Source organism: Pollachius pollachius, assembly GCF_949987615.1.
Source record: "Pollachius pollachius genome assembly, chromosome: 1".
NCBI classification, from domain to species: Eukaryota; Metazoa; Chordata; class Actinopteri; order Gadiformes; family Gadidae; genus Pollachius; species Pollachius pollachius.
The window spans coordinates 25,691,642-25,710,210 of NC_136934.1; the positions used below are offsets into that span (position 1 = coordinate 25,691,642).

The 18,569-nt window shown below is 46.9% G+C and overlaps 1 protein-coding gene across 2 annotated transcripts in view; it reads right to left on the reverse strand.

Moving 5' to 3' along the window:
- Positions 1-573: 573 nt before the first annotated feature.
- notch1b (notch receptor 1b) overlaps positions 574-18,569 on the reverse strand; it is a 51,280-nt gene continuing 33,284 nt past the window's right edge. Inside the window, exons 19-35 of one of the 2 annotated variants that reach the window (XM_079746182.1) lie at positions 17,951-18,152; positions 17,402-17,555; positions 17,054-17,238; positions 16,431-16,563; positions 15,175-15,432; positions 14,563-14,675; positions 13,962-14,312; positions 13,362-13,588; positions 10,672-11,115; positions 9,985-10,133; positions 7,935-8,148; positions 7,550-7,640; positions 6,957-7,119; positions 5,341-5,639; positions 4,785-4,932; positions 4,592-4,689; positions 574-4,199 (exon numbers count right to left, since the gene is read on the reverse strand). In XM_079746182.1, coding sequence (XP_079602308.1) covers positions 2,820-4,199; positions 4,592-4,689; positions 4,785-4,932; positions 5,341-5,639; positions 6,957-7,119; positions 7,550-7,640; positions 7,935-8,148; positions 9,985-10,133; positions 10,672-11,115; positions 13,362-13,588; positions 13,962-14,312; positions 14,563-14,675; positions 15,175-15,432; positions 16,431-16,563; positions 17,054-17,238; positions 17,402-17,555; positions 17,951-18,152 — 4,609 coding nt within the window. In that variant the 3' untranslated portion in view covers positions 574-2,819. Of the gene's footprint in view, positions 4,200-4,591; positions 4,690-4,784; positions 4,933-5,340; positions 5,640-6,956; positions 7,123-7,549; positions 7,641-7,934; positions 8,149-9,984; positions 10,134-10,671; positions 11,116-13,361; positions 13,589-13,961; positions 14,313-14,562; positions 14,676-15,174; positions 15,433-16,430; positions 16,564-17,053; positions 17,239-17,401; positions 17,556-17,950; positions 18,153-18,569 lie in introns of both variants that reach the window. The other variant, XM_079746181.1, reaches the window with a different exon arrangement.

The following is an 18,569-nucleotide window of genomic DNA, read 5'->3' on the forward strand; positions in this document are numbered from 1 at the left end:
AGAAATTGTCGGAGTGGTGGGATGTTTGAAAACGATGGAAGTGCCGCCACTATGACAATTAGATATCAATGTCAGAGTGGCGTTATGTCTGAATGGAAGGCGGTCCCCCTTTTTGGATAGCCACCCTGGGCTAGAGCCGCAGTGTTTCCCAAACCTTTTTCTTGGGACCCATTTTTTTTAAATTACAAACCATCGCGACCCAATTCACAATAGGCCTTATCTATAAAATCATGAGAAGAACAAATATGTGCATAAATTAACATTCCTAAACATTTTTACTGCCATTTCCCCATCACCTTATATATGATCTTAAACCAGCCATTTCGAAGAGATAAATCACAACTTAGTTTAAAGCACTTGAAATTGAAAACATAATCCACATATTAAATACTTTAGAAATTAGACCAAATTAATGAATTTAGGCGGAGTTAACAGGCTATCTCATTGTTTTTATTTCGTCTCATCAGTAAAACAAACACAATGTTATAAGTAAAATGATCAAAACTACAAACATTCAGTACTATCAAAAACAAGCTTCTTGTTTAAAGTTCTTTTAAATGCTCATGGGTAAAAAATAAAATAAAAGTTTGTGTTTTCTTTTCTTTTCAATTTATTTGGCCACCCAATTAAAATCTCCCGCGACCCAAATGTGGGTCGCGACCCAGTCATAGGGAAAGAATGAACGTCCTCATGATCCTAGCCTCAACGAAAGTCAATGAGACCAACTGGAAATATATAGAGCGGGGATGAAATTAAACTGTTAAACTGTGATTCTGAAAATATATGAATGATATCGAAAATCTGTTTCGATATAGTTGATTTGTTCAATTTTTGAACAAAGGTTAATGGTTCAACATTTACCAATTTATGAAGTCTTAAGTAGTTGAAGTGTCAGAGAAGGGGTGGACGGCTTCGACGTCTTCCCATTGACTTCCATTGTAAAAAGTTATATAAAAGTAGAATATCTTAAAGTTAAAAATATTAAAAAATTGATTGGAAGCGTGTGATTTCAAGCATATCTGAACATTTTATAATTTTAATAGGAAAATTTTGGAAGGAGATGGGTCCCAAAGTTTGTAGAGAATAAGAAAGAAAGAAAGAAAGAAAGAAAGAAAGAAATAATAAAACTTAAGAAGAACAATAGTTGAGTGCAGCATGCAGCACTGACTTAATTATTTAATTATTTTGGAAATGTTTTTATTTGCGCATGAAATACATTTTACCAGCAGTCGAGGCCAATTTGTTACCCTAAATCATAGTTATGGACACATGTCAAGGACCTAGCTTAAGACTGGAGTTTTGATCCACTTACCACAGATTGATTAGTCTAATGCAAAACAGTATAGAAAAAAAGTTGGTGTCTATCAAAATGATATGAAGTAATTTCTTGATTGTTGATCAAGTCATAGTTTGATGGTTCAAAACGAATGATTCCATGTTATATTGCCAAAAGGGTTTATACAAAGACATACAGAAGTTTATATCAGACACCTGAGGTGCCCTTTATTATAACAAGAAAAATCCTCAAACATTCTTTTACAGATAAACATGAGAAATATTTCTTGCAAATCAAAAGGAAGAAAACAAAAGTATAGTCACTACAAGCTACAGGTAACTTAATTAACATATTACAAACTTGAGAAAAAAATAACACTTAATGTATTTAATGTAGACAAAATTGCTTCATTACAGAAAATAAAATATAAAATGTATTCATTTTACCATTCATTTCAGAATTAATTTCTGGAAAAAGCATGTTTTAAATGATATAATACATGTATACTTTTCATATGTCTAGCTCTGCATTAGTTAGAGAATCAAAATATACACTATGTAGAAGTACGGAAGTGGACTGCTGTCTCCATCAGAAGGTCATGCCTAACACATAGATTTCTGAAACAAAATCCTGTTTTCAATGTTAATGCTTAACCTATTTACAAAAGGAAGTTAAACAGCCATAGGCTTGAACTTAGTGGAGAGAATGTGAAAGTGAATTTCCCCTCTCAACAATAAAATAACATTTCCCCAACAATAATGTTTTGAACAAAGACCACAGGACTTACAAAAAGACTAAGTCTGTCTTCAAATGCCAGTCTCCAAGATGACAGCGTAATATCCAACTTGTCACATCCCCATTCCGCAATGTTGCATGAGTGGGAATAATCAATTTGAAGGGCAAACATTTATTAAATGTGAAAATGTATAAATCATCTTTACCCAAATTCTATTTTTTTTTTCTTATAAATGGGCTGAGGAAGAAATGAAAAGGAAAAAATAGCTAATATATAATACAAGCCATGTGTGAAATATAGAACATATTTTATTATGAACATAATTCAGACATTATTCATAATAATAATAAAAAAAACAGTACAATATTACACTTAAGTTGAAGTAGCACAGAGACTCAATATCTTCTCTGTAAAAATGCTCTTTATAAAGAAAATCATTATAATGATTATAAACAAAGATTACACAAAAAAAGATAGAAATATAAACTAAGATTGAGCGCTCATAAAAAGGGCTAAGTCCTTAAAGAAATAAATACCCAGTGTGTTAACTGTCTACTCAGGGGAGAAAAGAATGATGCAAAATAGCATTTGGAGTGCTCTTGCTAAGCAGGTGAAGAAGGTATAAATAAGGCATTAATAAATAAGGAGACGAAGGAAGCACGGGAAACCTTGCTGTTAGTATAAAACATGAACAAAGATAAAGGTTGCCTTTCTGTCGTCTGCCGCCGAATTTAAGAGTGCCATTCTCATAAAAAATACACAAATATTCAGCAGTTCTCATGGGCGTCGTAGATAAACACAATCTTGTTATTTGAACTGTTCGGGTATAAGCCCTATATGGGACTGCATGCTTGTGGGCGGGCTGGATATTCCTTCCGACCAATCAGACATGTTGGAATGTGGAGAGGAGCTTGACCACTGGTCTGGGGAGCCCGGCGAGGGGGTCAGAAAGGGGTGGTCGGGGACCTGCAGCTGTTGGTTGGGGGTGTTGTCCATGGGCCCAGTATAACTATGTTGTGAAGGAGGGGTTAGAAACTGAGACTGGCTGAGGGAGGTGGGCATGATGGGGGCGTCCTGGGGCAGGATGGTGTGGATGGGCATATTGGAGCCGACGGTGCCCTGCTGCAGCTCCGGGGAGCCCAGGTTCCCGCCGATGAACGTCTGACCGCCGCCGCCGCCGTTCGAGTTCTGATGTGTCAGCTGAATGCTCTGCTGCTGCTGCGGCTGCTGATGAGGCTGCGGCTGCTGATGCAGCTGCTGCAGGTTCTGCATCTGCTGCGCCTGCTGCATCTGCTGCTGCATGAGGAGGGGCTGGGGACCCAGCCGGCTGCCCTGCATCCCCTGGAAGGCCAGCATGTGGGACGCGGGGTGGCCGTTGTGAAGGGCGCTCATCATGGCGTGCTGCCCCCCTTGGTGCAAGGCCCCCTGCCCCCCAGGAGGGCCCCTCAGGTGGTTGAAGTGGCCCCCATGACTCAGGCTGCTGTGCATCCTGGAGAGCCACTCACACTGGCCATTCATGGGGGGCTGGCCCCCCACGCCGGACACAGGCAGGTGGGTGAGGCGCGGTGGGATGGTGGGGTCGAACTGCATGCGCACCAGCTCCTGCTTGTTGGCAAGGCCCATGTGTCCAACGCCCATGTGGGGGTCGGCCAGGCCCTGCATGTGGCCCAGAGACACAGAGGGGGACTGCTGGAAAGGCGAGGTCATCATGGGCGGCGAGGCCACGTCCGAGACGTAGCCGTGCGGGGACTCCAGTGAGTCGACGGGGGACAGCACGGCCGAGCTGTCCAGCAGGCCTGCCGGCGGCTTCCCATCCGGGCTGCTCTTCTTCTTGTTCTTCATGTCCATGCCGTCCTTGCAGCTGATGCCCTTGGCACTGGGCTTGCGGGCCTTCTTTCCCGGGCCATGGGGCCCCTGAGGTCCCTTCATTCCCCCCAGGTAGTTGTTGGGAGAGCAGAGCTGGGGGGGCAGTGAGGATCCAATGGAGCCACCGTGCATTGGCGGGCTGCGCACCAGGTTGTACTCGTCCAGCAGGCGCACAATGTCATGGTGCATCCTCTCCCCGGCGATGTCCCGGGGCAGCCGATCCATGTGGTCTGTGATGTCCCGGTTGGCAAAGTGCTCCAGCAGGATCTTAGCTGACTCGTAGCTTCCTTCCCTGGCAGCCAGGAACAAGGGTGTCTCCTCCTGAGGACAGAAAGACCGAAAGATGTTCAGAGCTCCACCCTGAGGCATTTAAGTGGATCTTCCTCTATCTGTATATTGTTTTAATGCTCTCATACTTTAATTTAGTTTTAGTAATTACAATCTCTTCTTAATTTTTATTAACGTACTACTATTATTTATTTCAATCATTAAAAGTTTGTTTTGTTGGTATTTCCCTGCTGTGTTATATTTCTCTTTAATGTCATATTCTACTTGCCTAATAATTGTTATTCTGGTTCTATATATAATATCTTTACTTCATGTCATTACCCTTTTGCCTACAAATCTGTTTAAGCCATATGTTCTCTACACAGGGCCACATGATGGACCATTGAGTCATATAAAGATTGTGTCTCTGTTGCCCTGGTTGTTACCTTGTTATTCTGCATGTCCTTGTTCCCTCCGTTCTTCAACAGAACAATGGCCGCCTCCACATTGTTCACAGCCGCCGCCCAGTGCAGAGCGGATTTACCTGAGTGCCAAAACAAAGACCAACGTTAGAGATGAACAGCGTGTCAAAAACCAAGTTTATGCCGATGTCAGTGCGAGGAGGGAGGAGGGAGTTACCGAAGTCGTCGATGGCGTTTACGTCGGCGTGGCAGTTGATTAGCTCCTCCACCATGCCCTCTACCGCCAGTCGCGCGGCCAGGATCAGAGGGGTGGTGCCGTCGTGCATGCGGGAGTCCAGGTCTGTGGCGCGGTTCCGGATGAGGATCTATAGAATCAACAGACAATCATCAATACTAGAATGGGTAAGGACAACCATGATCCCCAGGTCAAACCGCCAACCAAAGGATCTGAAGACGAGCGCCTTAACGTTTGAGAACACTTAGTGAACCCCCGGTTTCAGCCCCAAGTCCAACCCTATGAGAGAAAGAAAAAGTTCTCAGAAGGAGAGGGACGTGTTGGTTACTGCTTTTCTGAAAGACGCTATTATTTCAGTAAGAGTCCCACAGTAGCATATATTCTGATGTCTAGATTCATAGAACACATCCGAACACATTAGGAACTGGTATAACTGGCACTGTGTGGCCTCGGAGCGAGGAGGACCGCGGACAACCCTCCAAACCCCCCTGCAAATGCGTGAAATGTATCAGCCAATGGAGAGAGACGGGCGGCCCACCTGGAACACGCCCTGGGCATCGGCAGCCACGGCCGCGTGCAGCGCCGTGCGGCCCATGTTGTCCTGGACGTTGGCGTCGGCACTGGCCTCCAGCAGGCGCTTGGCGGCGTCGGAGCGGGCGTAGCGCGCGGCCAGGTGCAGGGCTGTCTCCCCCGTGCGGTCTGTCTGGTTGTGGAGGTTGGCGCCCTGGAAGATGAAGTCGTTGATGACACTCGCCGAGACGTCCTCCTCCTCCTCGCTGATACCCGTCTCCAGACCGCCGCCGCTGCACGACGCGATCATCAGGGGTGTGAAGCCGTCTGGAGGGAGGGAAAGAGGGGGAGGACTTTGTTCATTCAATGTTTTGTTATTTAACTGCAACGGCGATTTAAATGTTTATTCTCCATATAGAAATGGAGATAGAGCGAGACAGCCAGAGAGAAAAAGTGTGAGAGACAGAGAGCAAAGGTCAGGGGAATGATGGAGGCTTTGGGTTGTAGGCAGTAAGGCCGTAGCCGGATCTCCGTGGCCGGTCTCAAAGAAACAGAGAAGGCATCACCAGGCTCGAGCGAGACCGACAGCAGCACAGACTTCAAAGCACAGGGGAAATCAAAACAAAGCAAACAACTGATCGAACAGAGGATTTGACGCCCGCGCCTGGCTCCAATCACTGCAGCTCTAAAACTCTCCAGATAACGGATTCACATCAACGCCCGGTGCCTTAAAGAGGGGCTTCAGGGGGCCGGTGGAGCCGGGGGGGGGGGAGGGTTCGCTAAAGCTATGCGGATGAAAAACGAGGCATAATCATCTATCAGCAGGAGGCGGCCAGTCGCTCCACGTGCACAGGCTGTCTCCTCTTCAAAAGAAAAGCAAACCCAGGCGGCTCCAGTCGATTGAAGCACATTGATCCACCATTGGGGAGGTGGGGGGGGAGAGGCAGAGGAGAGTGGGATAGAGTCTCTAGTTTTTAAACTCCTGTTACTTTTGATTTCAGTTGGATTTTCTAAAGAGGATTTGGCACTTCAGTTATGTTTTCTTCAGGTTTCGTTTATGGTATTTGATGCCTTTATTGGTCGTATTAACATGGAGTACAGCAGCAGCCATTAATGGTTGAAATGGGGAATGTGGGCAGGAATCAGTGCTTCCGCCCTCAGGCGACCGGCTTCCAGCGGGTTGCTTTGAAGAGGATACCTCCCCCCAGGGCACAGCATTAGCTACTCCTACACGCTCTGACGCACCCGTTCTCCCCCGCACGCACACACTAACGGGCAAATGCGCAAACGCAGACAAACACTCAAACGCACACACACAAACTAACAGGCACACACACACGCAAAGGCATACACAAAGTATAAGTTGTAAATCAAAATTGGATTACAAATGTAAAAAAAGAAATTTAATTAAATAGTTTGTATTGTTGTGTATGAGTATTTGAAATTAATGAAGCTTTTGTAAATACGATCCTATTATAAAACGGTCTTCAGTTGGATGTTTAACAGCCGCTATCGGTTCACCACAGATGAACACATTGTCCTTCATTCACTCATACATCCAAAACAAAAAAAACAACTCCAACCCGTTTGGCCACAATAGGAAGGTAAATCAATATTTTTTAACGAGCATGGTGAGACACCCACCTGGGCCACGCACGTTGACGTCCATGCAGTCGCTCTCCAGCTCGCCCTGTGGGGGGGTGGGGGCGATGGAGGGGACTCGCAGGTCTGCGGCGTCCAGGTGCTGCTGGGTCCACTGCCGGTGGTCCGTTTTGTCCTCCAGATCCAGAATGGCATGCTCCTCAAACTGCTGCAGGACATATCCACAACATACCTTTTAGCTTTGGGAATATATATATATATATATTTAATTGTATAAAGACATTTGAAATATACCAATATTTTATTTTTGTACTTATTTTTGTTTTTGTAGTTATATTTAATATTATACAATTCTCATATACATGATGATTATCTTATCTCATCTGAACAGGCCATATATGTATGGCCTGTTAACCGCTGTGAGACTGTAACTGTAATTAAGGGCTTTACAAATAGAATATAATTCAATTCAAAATGAATTGAAAATCGGAGCAGCGATAACATAGAAAATATATATATTTCTTTATTTTTTACAATTTTATAAAATAATGTTTTATAAAATGATATACAATTACTTGCGATAATTGTTTGGCGGATTCTCTAATTGAAGGTAAATGTGGCTGCGGTCCACCCACCCTGAAGTGCTTGGGGTCGTGGGGCTCCTCCGCGCCCCAGTCGTTGTGGGGGTCCTCCATCAGGGACAGTTCCGACGTGTTCTTCAGCGTCCTGAGGTCAACCATACATCTCAATGAAAACTCAGAACCCTCTCACAAACACACACATCCCAGCCAGTGGCCCCTCGGTGGTGAGGCACAAACGAAAACCCAAAATCTGAATTGATTCTGTGATCTTAGCAGACCCCACTGTCCCGTTCACCTCCAGTGGAGGATCGTTACCATTAGTGATCCATAAAATCCCCAAAACCTGCGCCCATTATTCCTTATCCAATCTCCCCCACACCCCGACCTCATCCACAACAACAGCCAATCGCCACACAAACAGCCAGCCAACTAGACCTACCTGAGTCCGACGGCGTCCTCTCCGACAGGCTCCCGTCTCTTCTTCTTGCCCGGCTCTCCTGTCTTGAAGCCCTCCGGGAGCCAGAGTCGTCCATGCTCGTGGCGGCGTTTCCGGGAGACCATAACGCCGACGCCGAAGGCTGCCAGCAGCGTGACCACACCCAGGGCGGCGTAGACGGTGTAGTGCTTGCTCCCAGGCTGGGGGTCCATGTCACCTGGGTGGAAGACAGCCGGCATGGTCAGGACCACAGGGGGATAGGACTCAGAGGGAGGGTGTGCAGGTGGTGCAGGTGGCGGTGACACCACCCTTGAGCGCGCCCGGCCCTTCCTAGCCGCGGCCGATGGCTCTCCAGGATCGCCACCCCTGGACTGTCCAACACCAGCCAGTGCCAGAGAGGAAGTGAGACTCCTTGGGCGTTTGGGAAGCTAGCTACCTCTATCTGCTCGCTAATAATCCCCAATGCTAACCACCTCTCATCATCAAAAAAAAAGAGGCGAAAAAGGGGATGGGGCTTGATAAGAACAAAAAAAAAGGAAAAGCCAGAACATCAGCAGCTTCCATCTCCTTCACAAGCCAAGGTGTCAGGAGACACCCTCCCCATGCCTTCTTTAAGAAGGGGGGAGGGAGGGGGGGGGAGGGATTAATGAACTTCAAATTACTGCACGCCCTTTAAGCTCTAAAGACGAAGGATTTATTAGGATTTTCAAGATAACAAAGACTCCCAACTTCTAGCACACTCCCGATCAATTTTTACCCCTTCTCTTTTATTTTTTTCCCTCCACTAACGATTTTGAAATGATAAACTCCCCCAAGCCGGACCCATAGAGATGCATTAAGTCCCGGTGTTACATCCAGCAGGGTGAAGGTTGCAGCAGCCACTCACACTGGGAGGAAAAGGGTGTGCGCGTATGAGCGTGTGTGTGTATGCATGTGTGTTAGCGTGTGTGTAGCCGTTTGAATATGTGTTAATGTGGCCTCTCTGTGACTGTGAAGCTTACAGACGGACGGAGTGAGACAGTGATGATGTTCTGTGAGTAGGGAAAGGGTGCTTGTGGTGGGGGAGGGGGATGAGTTGATTTACGGCAATTAACCATTTTGAAGCCCGAAGCAGATGGATTTACACACAGAGGAAAGAATTGATTGTTAAGGCCTTGAGATCCCCAACTGCATTTGTTCAGCGCTGAATTAAAAACACACAATCACATACACCGGGGTTAGGACCTGACCGCAGGGCGGGGCCCCTGGTTGGCGTGAATCTGGAGGCACACGTGTCGTTGGTTATCTGCTTCTGTACGTGTGTGTGCATGTGTCTGTGTGTATTTATAGGCATGTCTATGTGTGTGTGATCACATGTTTGAGCCTGTGTGTGTGTCTGGGTGCATGTGTGTATGTGTGTGGTCATGCCTGTCTGTGCGTGTGTGCTAGGTTCTGTGTCTGTGTGTGTGTTTATGTGTGTGTTTGTGTGTGTGTGTGTGTGTGCTTGTCCCTGTGTGTGTGTGTGTGTGTGTATGTGTGTGTGCTTGTTCCTGTATGTGTGTGTGTGTATGTGTGTGCTTGTTCGTGTATGTGTGTGTGTGTGTGTGTGCGTGTGTGTGTGTATGTTTGTGTGTGTGTGTGTGTGTGTGTGTGTATGTGTGTGTGCTTGTTCCTGTATGTGTGTGTGCTTGTTCTTGTGTGTGTGTGATTGTGTGCACGTGTGTGTGTGTGTGTTTGTGTGTATGTGTGTGCGTGTGTGTTTGTGAGTGTGTATGTGCTCTTGTGTTTGTGTGTATGTGTGTGTGCGTGTGTGTTTGTGAGTGTGTGTTTATGAGTGTGTATGTGCTCTTGTGTTTGTGTGTGTGTGTGTGTGTGTGTGTGCTGTGCAAGGGCGTTTTCATGCATATAGCCCAGACCTTGTTTCTTCAAGAATTACACCATCCAGTTTCTTTGTCAGACGTAGATGTTGTGTATCTGCGTCTGTTTCAGCGTGTGTGTGTTTGTATCTGTTAACTGATTGGGCATTGGGGGTTACGCACACGTGTGTGTTGATCTCAGCCGAGTGTGAACTCACTGTGCACGGCTTCAATGACGTAGGGCATGTTCAGCTTGCCGCTGGAGGCCAGAGCCCCCAGGAAGGCGGCCACGTCCGCAGTGCTCTGGAAGCACTCGCTGGACTGCAGGTAACACTGGCGGTTATCCACCTCCAGGTACACGATGGAGCTGAGGGAGGGACACAGCCGGGGTGAGACCGTTGGTCAACAACAAACAAAAGTCCAGAACAGGGACAGAAACACACCTTTCATCGTTGTTTAACAGAGGCCAAGGGAAAAGGAATTGTGAATTGTTCAATGGATGGAATCGACTGTTTATCGTTTAGTATTGAGTCAGTTAGCAAACGCTTTTAACCAAATTCAACTTACAAAAACAAAACATGTCATATCGGAGTAGTAAATATCGGTGCTCAACTGGCTAGTCTACAGAGGTAGTCTGTCATTAACAGACCAAAGCTCTCGGCTGGGCCACCCTAACCCTAACCCCTGTTCCATGGTCCAGATCTTTCTGAAACATCTCATCCATTCAGACTGATAACATGAACTACACGGATCCCATCACTCTGTCATCTACCCAGCGGCTGACCCAGTGGATGTCCTTTAAGAGCATGTTAGGGTTGAGGCTTGATCCAGGAAGCCTACAGAGGGAGCTAATTTCATGTTAAACTCCTTATTGCATAGGCCACATGGACCACATGAACCCTCACCCTTTGATCTGCACGTGGTCCAGCTCCCTGCGCGTGCGGCCGGCTGCGAGGAGACCTGCTCTGAGCGCCCGGTCCAGGCTCCTCCTCACCACGCTCAGCACTTCTCCAGGGTCGGCCCACGGCTCCAGGGACCGCTTCATGTTGTGCTTCCTCAGCTCCTGCGCACTGCCGTAGTACGGGAACACCATCACCTGGCCCTGCTCGTCCCTGCGGAACGCCACGTTCGTGTGCAGCACATGGCTGAGCTCACGCAGGAAGCCAAAGGAGTTGTTGAGGAGCTGGTCGGGCAGGATGTGGACCACCAGCAACAGCTGGCCCATCGCCAGCTTCTCCGGCACGCTGACGGCGCAGTCCAGGCCATCCCACTCGCACTCAGCGTTGTTGCAGCCCTGGTCGCAGTGGCCGTCCGCATAGTGGTCCTTGCAGTACTGGTCGTACAGCGGGCTGGGGAGGGGAGGGGGGAGGGTCACAGTGGGGAGGGGGCAGGTGGCAGGGGGGTAAGGGGAGGGTCACAGTGGGGTGAGGGGGAGCCATCCAAGGTTTTGCTGTGATTTTACACAATATCTAATAGCGTTTTTCATGTAAACATGAACATACAAGTTGATCTATTGACAATGTAGATACAATCATTGTGGCTACAATTGAATCTGTTGTATGTTATAACCAGTGCAGGAATTTCCCCGGTGGCCACGACGGCCATGGCCGTCATTGCCCCACTATCTGGCCGTGATGCCCTTCTGAAAATCGTATGCCCATCGGCCACTGTGGCCTTTGTGCCCCACGCTCTGCCCGTTTTTTTTTTCTTTTCCCCCTGCCTCTCTGCCCTCTCCTATCAAGTCCTCTCCAGCCATGGAATGTTAGTACATGTACTTGATTAGTCAATACAACAGTAACCTTATCAACAAGTGTGACCAATAAAAAGTGTTAAAAAGCTCTCGTTGACCGGCTACCCGAGCCGTACAGCTGGGGTCCCAAAAATGACGTGAAAATAAATGTAAGCGTTCGAAAAACAATCAACAAATAGCTTTTTTCAGAATCAAATAGCTTTTGAGTATCTTACATTTTCTCAAGCATTTCTGAAGTTCCAGCGCAGTGGAGCTTTTTGCTGCACTCTGAAATAAAACTGCTTAGGATCAGTAATGCCCCATTCACACTACATGTGTCCGTCGACGGATGACCAAGGGTGTGTCTGACGTATAGGGGACTAGTCTTTGTAGATGCAGCCCACGGCCAACCAAATCCCTTCCCGCTGCAAAGCCGATGAGTGGATATAAATACAAAAGATGACACAAACAGGTGACTAAAAACAATCCTATCGATTTCGCATTTCTTTAAAGCACCTATTACGCTTTTTTGACTTTTATGACCTATAAACATTGTTATAATGATTTATAGTCATGTTTAACCATACTAAAGTGTCGTACATGCATTTAGACGTATTCCCTGCTGACCGTCTGGGGTGGCTGTGCAGAGTGCTAAACACTAGGGACGCCGGTCGCGATTCACTTGTTCAAATTTCCGGGATTTATCTACGTAGAACAATCCGGATTTTCCATGTATGGTAATGCTGCAACATGCTCTTCCGGAAGGTAACCAATCACAACGGAGTGGGGTTGGCAGGAGGGGGGCGAGGGGGCGGAGAAGGACGAAGCTGAGTGTTGACAGAGAATGCTGAAAGCGCCCAGATCAGAGGAAGAGTTTCCCGAAAATCTACATAGTTTTTTGTGCTGTGATTCGTGTCAGGTTGCTCTATAGGAGTCATTATTAAGAAATGAAGACCAGAAAAGTAGTATAATAGGAGATCTTTAAAAAAAAATAACGGCCAGATTTTCCTGCTATTTCCTGCTTGCTATTGCAAAATGGATCCAGTAGTTGCGTGGAGTTATTTGCATAACCGCGATCTGATTGGCCGACAGATCCGTCGCTGCCTGAAAAGTTTAACATTTCTCAACTTTTTGGACTGACCCACAAAGCATTTCGAAAGCATCCCATGCAAAGTCAATGACATCCGTCGACAGATGGAGGTTGTGTGAATGCGCCCTATGTGACGCCTCCGCCAGTGTTGCCAGATTGGGTCAGATTTCCCACCCAATCTGGCAACACTGGCGACCCCCATGACGGCAGAGGGAGGGTTATTGTCATTTTAAAATAATCGTAATTTTAATGTGTAATTGCAAATTCTAATCTTATAGACAATAATACAGTTTTAACATTTAAACGAAAGTCAACAAATTCACTCAACTTCTTTTTCCTTTTGAAAAAGAAGTGGAGAATTATCGCAAAAGGGCCCTTCAAGATGCAAATAAAAACTGCAAAACAATGAACAATTTCTATAGAAGTGTAATGAACACTTTTCATTAGAAAGGCGTTAATGCTTTTAGATATGGATTAGTCTATTTACGTGAAATCAAAATCATGTTTTTTAACTAATGGCCTTGATGCCCTTGCATATGGCCTTGATGCCCTCAAATGTGTGGCCCTAAAATCACGAATTCCAGGCCTGGTTATAACTTTTGCCTGTTTATGGTGATATATTATTTGTGATATAATAAAATAATCTTCTTGCATTGTCCCCAGCTTGCTTAGGACCAAATCCATGGGTTTATTTTGGATCTATTCCTCTGGTCTTAAATGAGAGGAAACCCCCAAAGAGAAGGAAGCAATCTGGGCCGGTTCAACTGTTGACTTACTTGCAGTGTCCCTCCAGGTTCTGGCAGTCGAAGCCGTCGTAGAGGCAACCGGCGCTGTCGCACTGGGAGTCACACTTGCCGTCGTTGAAGTAGCGCCAGCACTGCAGCGCGGCCGAGCAGTTCTTCCAGGGGTCGTTGAAGTTCAGCGAGCAGTCGCCGCCGTCCCATCCGCATGCGTGGTTGTTGCACAGGAGGTCACAAAACTTGTTGCCCCGGCGCTCCCCGCACTGCAAGGCAAGGCAAGGTCATCCACCGTTCAAACCCAAGGTCATCCATATTCATGTTCAGCGCTTTACGTAGCAAAGGGTGATGGACAATAACTAAAAGACGATAAAGCCATCAGGTCGATTATATGTGAATTAAAATGATGATTAATTATGACGATGTAGAATCTATGTAACAGTAGGTAGATGACCTATGATTTAAATGAGAAATGTCAAATTATAGTAGAAGTAGGTCAAATAATAAAAACAAAGTGCTGATTATATACTGTACATTTAACTCAGAGTTGCATCTGACCGAGATGCTGTCTAAACAGAGGGTCGAGGCAGACAGTTTGCTCCAGACTGAACTTTCTGGAAGCGAGAGGCGGCTCCTCACCTGTGGGATCTCACAGCTGACGTCCACGTCGGCAAGCGGCGGCGAGATGTCATGGCCGAAGCCCCCCCCGAAGGTGTGGTCCAGGATGTGGCAGCGCAGACCGTTGAAGCTGGTGGGGCAGACACAGTTGTAGTAGGGGGCCTCCGAGGTGTACTCGCAGGTCCCGCCGTTGTAGCAGGGGCCCGAGTTACAGGGGCTGTCGGTGGGGAACTGGCACTCAGGCCCGGTGAAGGCCGCCGTGCAAAAACACTGGGGGGGGCTCTTCTGGCCTGAGACGCACGTGCCGCCGTTGCGACACTGGAGGCTGCCGCACACCCGCGCGTCGTTTTCACACGAGGCACCACTGAATCCCTGAAACACAGCGATACGAAGGGATAAAGACCACCAGGTAACAACACACAAGACCAACAGGGCACATCACTGATCTCAATGCAGGCAAAGCGTCCACTGACAAACGGTTAGCACCTCTTTCTTCTCGTCGAAAGCATGTGATGTTAATAAATCGTAGCGATAGTGTGGGGTGTGTAGTATAGTGTGAGTAGTGTCGTGTGTGAAGCGTAGTGTAGTGTGTGCAGTGTAGTGGGGGGTGTAGTGCACTCACAGGAGGGCACTTGCAGATGAAGCCGTGCGGCGTGTTACTGGCCACGGCGCAGGAGCCTCCATTGCGACAGGGCTTCCCCTTGCAGCCGTCAAACACTGTTTCGCACCGCTGGCCTGGGGAGCAGGGAGATGTAAGGGCTGGAGACTGGAGGGCCTTTTGGAAAGCCTCGAACAAATAAATAATGCTAACTTAAACACTCCAATCCACATGTTATTAACTTCACATAAATTATATTTGTTTGGCCCAATAAAACCAAAGGGGGCCACTGCTATTTTTTTTTTTATAGTAGTAAATTGTTGTATATTATAGTGGTTTTAATCGGTGATGAGGTACGGTGTGAGGAATGTGTGTCTCAAGATGATGTTATGTCAACGCTTAGACTATAAAAATATCTGAAGCTGGATCCAATGAGACAGCTTATCACCTGCAACAACCCCCTTAAAACAACAGCCCCCTGGTCCTCCTCCACACTGTAAAGGGATTAATGCAGCTGCTCTATCAGTGCAGTGTATTCACTGATCTCAGCTCCCCAGTGTATACCACCTCCTCCTTAGAGTAAAAGGACAAGGCAGCTGCTCTATCAGTGCAGTGTGTTCACTGATCTCAGCTCACCAGTGTAGCCAGTGCGGCAGTCGCAGTGGTAGTTGTTGGTGAGCTGGATGCAGTTGTGCGTGCCCCGTGGGTCACAGGGGTTGGAAAGACACTCGTTGACATCCCCCTCGCATCGCTCCCCAACGTATCCGGCGTGGCAGAGGCAGTGGTACCCCCCGACACGGTCCACACACGTGCCCTGGTTGAAGCACTTGGGCTCGTGGGTGATGGGGTCGGTGCCCGGGATACAGTCGTCCAGGTTGATCTCGCAGTGCACGCCTGGCCGGTGAAAAGGACACAATGATCAATATGCCCTCCCTGGAAGAGCTGGCCAACTCCCGCTGCCGAAACAGGACCAGATCCATTCTAAAAGACGCTGAGCACCCTGCTCAACATCTGTTCAATCTGCTTCCCTCTGGCAGGCGATTCAGATCAATGAAATCAAGCAACACCAGACTAACCAACAGCCTCTTCCCCTGAGCCATACGTACTCTAAACAAACAATAACCCCTGTGCAATACATAAACAACCACATGAACAATCACCACTACCTCTGGACATTCTTCATTATGCTTACCATCCTGGACCTGCTGCTATTTAGACATATATGGGCGGGAGGGTTGTTGTCATGGAGGGAGGGGAGGGTGTCGGACACTTAAATGTGTCTTAAGTGGAAGGTAGGGGGAGGGGTTATTGTTGTTATACATTTATTAATATTTCGTACTGTATTCTATTTTTTTTTCTTTTTTTTAAAAGCACTGAACAAGATCTGCACCTTAATTTTGTTGTGTAAATACACTGTATTTAACTCAATGACAAATAAAGCTTCTAATTCTAATTCTACATCATTTCAACAACGGAGAAAAGCAGTTGGTTAAAGGTGGACGTTTAATGAGATGCATGTTAGATTGTTTGCTCACACATCTATCAAACTATCAAAACTACCAACCCAGCAACATATCAGATATGGGTCAGACGCACACCCAACTCTATTGATACTTTTGCTGACCTACACGACCCCCCCCCCCCCCCCCACAGTCACACACAACTTCATATACGAGAGAATTAGACAAATGTATTGAATTGGAAGGAGAGGAAACACTAAAGTCATTCTTCTTTTGACACGCTGCCCAAGAGAGTACGTAGAGAATAAGCGTAGAGAGAGAGTTGTTTTCAGATGCCCTGGATGCAGCTAAGCCCTAATTAATTAAGTGTGGAGGATGAGGAGGCAGAGGAGGGCGTAGAGGAGGGGTGTGTGCGGGGTCCAGGGGCCTGACCTTGGGTTCCTCGGGGACAGGAGCATTTGTAGGTATTGATCAGGTCAATGCAGGTGCCCCCGTTCTGGCACGGCTGGGAAAGACACTCGTTGATCTTGTCCGAGCAGTTGGTCCCTACGTAGCCGGGAATACACTGAGAGAGAGAGAGAGAGAGAGAGAGAGAGAGAGAGAGAGACTCAATCAATGTCCGAAATGAACAAGGCAGTGTGTTTTTGTTTACCAAGCGGTTTTCTGTGAAGCTGATTTTTTATTCCAGGGGAGATTAACATAAATGAGCTCTTTCTCTGCTGTCCACTAACAAACCTCTTCATTAGTCCACCCACTGATGTTGTAAGAAGACAAAGGATACAGCACATAAAGCACTAAAGTCTGCTGTATGTTTGTTCATGTGCTACGAGTCGTCCGGTCGTTAGACCATCTTATTAAAAATACACACAGGCAAATGATCTCAGGCATAGCAGGGAACAATCCCTTTTTGCAACATAGATTACACAAATTAGGACGGATTCAGACTGGTGGAAAGTAAGTGATTTTCTTTGGTTAATTTTCTTGTAGTACAATGTCTCTACAACACTGAGGAGTCTGATCAACGGGCCGTGTTCAGCTTCACGCGGGGTCCTCACCTTGCAGGAGTAGCCTCCAAGGAAGTCGTTGCAGGCGGCTCTGTTCTGGCAGGGGTTGGGCGTGCATTCATCCACCTGCTGCTCGCAGTAGCTGCCCGTGTAGCCCACCTGGCAATGGCAGTAGTGGGTGTTGCCCGCGTCCAGACACGAGCCTGAGTTACGACACAACTGAGCCACATCTACACCTGGACACACAAGGAGGACATTGAGACATGATTCATTTATTGACCAGTGATTTGACTTAGGCTGGCTTAAGAGGAAGGAATGTTGAAATATGAAATGCATACGATCAAAGACACAGCGATATCTCCCCCATACGACTGATTCACACATACACACACACACTACCTCTCTGCTTGGCCGCCACCTCACAGGACACGCTGGGCACGTCACAGTACAGGCCGGTCCAGCCCGTCTGGCACTGACAGCGGTACGACGTCCCGGTCTGCCAGCAGCTGCCTCCGTTCTTACAGGGCAACGACACACACCACCGCACCAGGTTCTGTACACACACACATACACACACATGCACGCACACACACACACACACACACACACACACACACACACACACACACAGGCAGACATTATGTTAATGCTCCATGTGGATGTCAGCCAGTATAAAGTTGACTTTGTGGTAGAAAAATTATTCCACTTAATACATATTTACAATCTAAACTATATGAATGATGAGCTAGTAATCCTTATTGGTCATATTTTAACACTTTTCAATTCAACATTTCAATTTCTTGTCCACAAATAATAACAATCTTTATAACAATGAATTCCATTTATAGAGCACTTTTCAAGGCCCTCAAAGTGCTTTACATAGTGAGTGTCTAGGACAGTTGTTGAGGTGAGGATCTATCCACTAGTGACCAGAGGAGGAGGGGCTACCTGACAGTTGAGCCCGTTGTAACCATTGGGACAGGTGCACTTGTAGGTGCCATAACTGTCCTGGCAGGTTCCTCCATTCAGGCAGGGCCTGGAGTCACACTCATTGATGTCGTGCTGGCAGTAGCTGCCGGTGAAGCCCGGAGGACACAAGCAGGTGAAGGTGTTGATTCCGTCCACGCACGTACCCCCATTGAAGCAGGAGCTACACCGGGGAGACGGGGAGGAGGTGAGTTAAAAGTGGACACATCCAGCCAAACATCTTGCTTCAAAAACAGCATCTTCCTCACTGTAATATGGACGATGAACTCACAACATCTTCTTTCATCATTATAACAACATTTCCAAAAGAATACACTGCACATCATAAAGTTATGATCCATTTCACACCAAAGGAGGGCAGAACAAGTGAACAACCCTTAGTTGTTAACTGTGGTGAAGCTGGGCAGTGCTTGCCATGATGACCGATAATACTCTGTATCAGCTTCACTATAGACCAACAACACAAATGTATTCTTGTTGAAAGACTTGTAGAAGTACAACTTGTTCAAGATGTTTACTTTGCTCCAGTATGGATCTTGAACCACACTCCAAAATGCCAGATGATGAACACAACAAGATG